Source organism: Pleurodeles waltl, chromosome 4_1 (assembly GCF_031143425.1).
Source record: "Pleurodeles waltl isolate 20211129_DDA chromosome 4_1, aPleWal1.hap1.20221129, whole genome shotgun sequence".
NCBI classification, from domain to species: domain Eukaryota; kingdom Metazoa; phylum Chordata; class Amphibia; order Caudata; family Salamandridae; genus Pleurodeles; species Pleurodeles waltl.
The window spans coordinates 84,392,655-84,396,661 of record NC_090442.1 but is presented as its reverse complement, the minus strand read 5'-3'; the positions used below and the strand labels follow the sequence as shown (position 1 = coordinate 84,396,661).

General features: G+C 44.0%; 1 protein-coding gene across 1 annotated transcript; it reads left to right on the top strand.

Moving 5' to 3' along the window:
• Positions 1-2,804: 2,804 nt before the first annotated feature.
• LOC138287005 (olfactory receptor 5F1-like) lies at positions 2,805-3,764 on the top strand. Its single transcript, XM_069227368.1, has one exon. It carries the CDS (start codon positions 2,805-2,807, stop codon positions 3,762-3,764), a length of 960 nt encoding a protein of 319 aa, XP_069083469.1.
• The last annotated feature ends 243 nt before the right edge of the window (positions 3,765-4,007 follow it).

Here is a 4,007-nt window from a genome sequence, read left to right as displayed (position 1 = left end):
TACAACCACTGCTTTTACCTCCGGTGTGCGTTACAAAATGCTGAACAGCGTGCTGCTTTAATAAGTTCTGAAAAGGTTTGTTTAAAAATTCCTTTCCAGCGTTGTTTGTAGTTTTTGAGGCACTCGACCTCTCGCGAAGATGTCTTTAAAGGCAGCGGTGATGCTGGTACCACTTTTATCGTTTAACGCCTCTGCATAGGCATACTTGGACAATACATCTATGACTGTTAATATATACATTATGCCGTTGTTATGCTTTGCTAGAGCTTGAAGACTGATTATGTCAGCTGGCCACTAATAATCTAGCTGAGCGCTAACAACTGTGGCCCTCCTCTTAAAACGTCTCCTGGCTGGTTTGTGGAGTGAATACGCCTCTTCCCCCGCTAACCATGGCTTCACCCTTGATCAGTTTACAGATTCATTTTCCACTCAACCCTTCTAAGGATACTGAGAGCATTCAACAGTTTATACAGTTGTAGGCCGAACAATACAGGACCTTTATTTGTGAAATAATCTTCAGTCAGGAATTCCAAAGCACGGTGTAACCCTGTCAATGGTGAAAGTCTTAACTCATGCAAAAGGTCTTTGTCTGAGCTCCAGCTAGAGATACACACACGGGTGTCGCACTGCAGCATTGCCGGAGGTTCTGAAATGTTCATATAACGCAGAGTCACAGGGTGTATTTCAGCTATTCTTTATTTAACCAGCAAATATATCAATCTCCCGATACAGGGTGTAACTCATAGACATCTTGCACTGCAACACTTTGATTCTCATCCTAAAAGTGAGTAAGTGTGTAGCGTTAAGTAACACAGTTATGGTCTGCTATCCAAGACCTCTGTATTTTTTTTATTTTAAAACAACTTTCGTGGGGCTAGAGACCTCATTCTTCTATTTTTATAATAAATATCTCACATTCGTCTTTCTATAACTCTTTCTATAAAGCTTTTGTCAAAATAGGTACACAGCCCCTGCATACGTTTGAGTTTTGAGCAGGGCTTAGCAGCGTAGCTCATCTCATTGACCGCTGCTGCCAAGACCTTAATCGTATCTGCGTGTACACCTTTCTTCACAGCTGACAACCCGTACACCACCTTAAACAACTTATATACCTTGTGTGGGTCTAACCGGCGACATATGTGTTGAATTGTTCTTGCAGTGTACGACTCGTATAGACAGTTGTGAGCCACATGCTGTGGCTCATTAATTTTATGCCGGTAGCACAGGTTATAATAGTCATGTTTAACACATGTGTTCACAACAGTCGTAGCAAAATCTTTAACAGGCCATATGGCATCATAGGGTACGCCAGGAGTTTCCTTATCAAAATTGATACTGTTGTAAGTGCAAACACATTTCTTATGCGGCTCTTTGTTCTGGCGTGTAATACTTTCAGACTGTCTGGAACAGCATAAGCAGTAAAAATTTACGTTGTTAACCTTTGGCCTAGACCTATCTAGAGCATCTCTTTCTGCAGTTGTTTTCTACAGTTCAAATAGAAAGCAAGAGACATATTATTAGTTAAAAGTATGATATCAGGGTATACACGATAATTATCTATAGAGTTGTTACTGTCCTCAGCATTTTCGCAACACTCAGCGGCTGATCTGAAATCTTATGAGTCGCACAGGTCCATTGGTGTATAAGAGGCTTCAGAGTTTACACTTGCCGGTTGTAAAACGACTACCTCTGGATAAGGGTCTTCCTGAATGCCCATGTCTTCATTGACCGGTGAATTCGGTGGTGCTACACCTTCATCATCTTCAGTGTCGATGAAGTTGATTGCATCACTTAATTAATCTTTCGAGGCTTCGCTGCTGCTTTTCGAGCCGCTGGCAAAGTTCCTCTTGAAACCTAGTAACGTCGGAACCCCATTCTTTAGGGGCAGTCTGCTGTGCATTCTCAACCAACACAAGAGGTGTTAGGGTCCGATAATATCTATTGATAGTGTTCTGGGCCCCTGAGGAGAGGGTTTTCCTGGTGAGCGGATTGTATCTTTTTATATTGCCTTGACAACCTATTTCAGCAGTGGTTCACGGTTTGGCATGCTGCTCTAGCCAATTCCTTACATGTATTCTGTGGTTCAAAAAAGGGCGTACGCCTCTACAACACGTAGCGGTCACATGCTCTCCTTGATGGCTCCGATACTTTGATGGGGTTACACGTGGTACTAATCATATGCCACATCCTCTGCAGCATTTGCCCAGCCCCTCTTTTTGGATTAGCCAGCAGTGTGGAGGTTTGGTCTGCACTCCCAGCTCCCTGTGCTCCGCCCTGTGAAGAGGCCCCCAAGCAGCCACTTGGTCATGAATGTCTGACATGTCCAGACCTGTCCTCTTAGGCTCTGGAATAGGCTGCACACCAGAAGGGCCCTCATTCTATACAACGCATAGACCTTGACACAGGGGCTAGCACCCTGGCACATGACTAACATGTGACCCCATGATGTCACAACCCACATGACACACCTACACCTACATCAGGACGGGGCAGGGGCACCCACGTCACTTCCTAAATCATTGCCTATGTCACCACGGGGCGTGGTACCTGTCAAAAGCTTGATGGAAGGGATACCCTTATACTACTAACACAGTCAAACACATTGACATCAGGAAGAAAATGGGGGTAACCATGGCAAAAAGAAGGTACATTCCTACAGACACTCATGATGCTAAGCAGAACATCTTTGTGTGATTCAACAAATCAATCTAAGTCATTAGATTGTGGAAGGGTGATGTTCCACCATACTACAGAACAATAATGAAATGTATAATTTTCTGTTTCAGGAAAATCAATGACGTAAGATGGAGCGGAAGAATCACACCAGCGTTTCAGAGTTTGTACTCTTGGGGATCACCAGTCAGTTACACTTACAAATCCCAATGTTTGTGCTGTTCCTTTTTATCTATTCAATGACCCTTCTGTGGAACACTGTGATCTTTCTGACTATTTGGCTCTCCACCAGCCTTCACACTCCCATGTACTTCTTAATCAGCAGCCTCTCCTTTCTGGATATCTGCTTCTCTTCAGTAGCCACCCCTAAGATGCTAGCTGATTTCCTGGCAAAAAGGAAGGTCATCTCTTTCTTGGGTTGTGCCTTCCAGGTCTATTTCTTTTGTGCCCTTGGCAGCACTGTGAACTTGCTCTTTGCTGTCATGGCCCTTGACCGCTATGTCGCCATCTGCAACCCGCTGTTGTACCCATCTGTGATGAACCACAGGTCTTGTGTCCTGCTTGTGACCAGTGCATACACAGCTGGCTTCTTACACTCGATCCTCGAGACTTTTATCACCTTCCGCCTGTCCTTCTGTGCCTCCAACGCCATCCAACACTTTGCCTGCGACATTCCACCACTGCTGGAGCTCTCGTGCACAGATGCAAGGATCAACAAGCTAGTGCTTTCTACCTTCGGTGCAATCACTTTCATGTTTTCTCTCCTGGTCATTTTCTTTTCATATGGCTACATCATAGCTGCGGTTCTACGGATCGACTCTAAGTCGGGGAGAAAGAAGGCCTTCTCAACCTGCGCTTCACATCTCACAGCCGTCACACTCGCCTATGCAACGGTTTCCTATGTGTACCTGTGGCCAAGCACATCCATCGAACAGAAGAGTGTGGCTACAGTGTTTTACACAATGGTGATTCCCATGCTGAACCCCCTAATCTACAGCCTGCGGAACAAGGACATAAAAGCAGCTCTCAGAAATATTATTTATCAAAAACTCATTCCAAGTGTTTGTTCTCATTGTAGTCAGTGTAAGTAGATGGTAAAATTATAATTTTGGAAGATGAACAGATGACTGTGTCAGTAACAGGAGAACCCACAAAACATTGGGCATTTACGCAGACCAGACATAACCCTTTTATTTTTAGCTTTTTTTCTTTCTGTTTTCAACCCTGGGTTAGCATATTGGCATTTCTTTAAACAACAACTACATGTGCCCGCAAATGCGTTATATACATATCGGGGTCACAATTCACAAAGGAATATTTTTTTGTAATTGTGA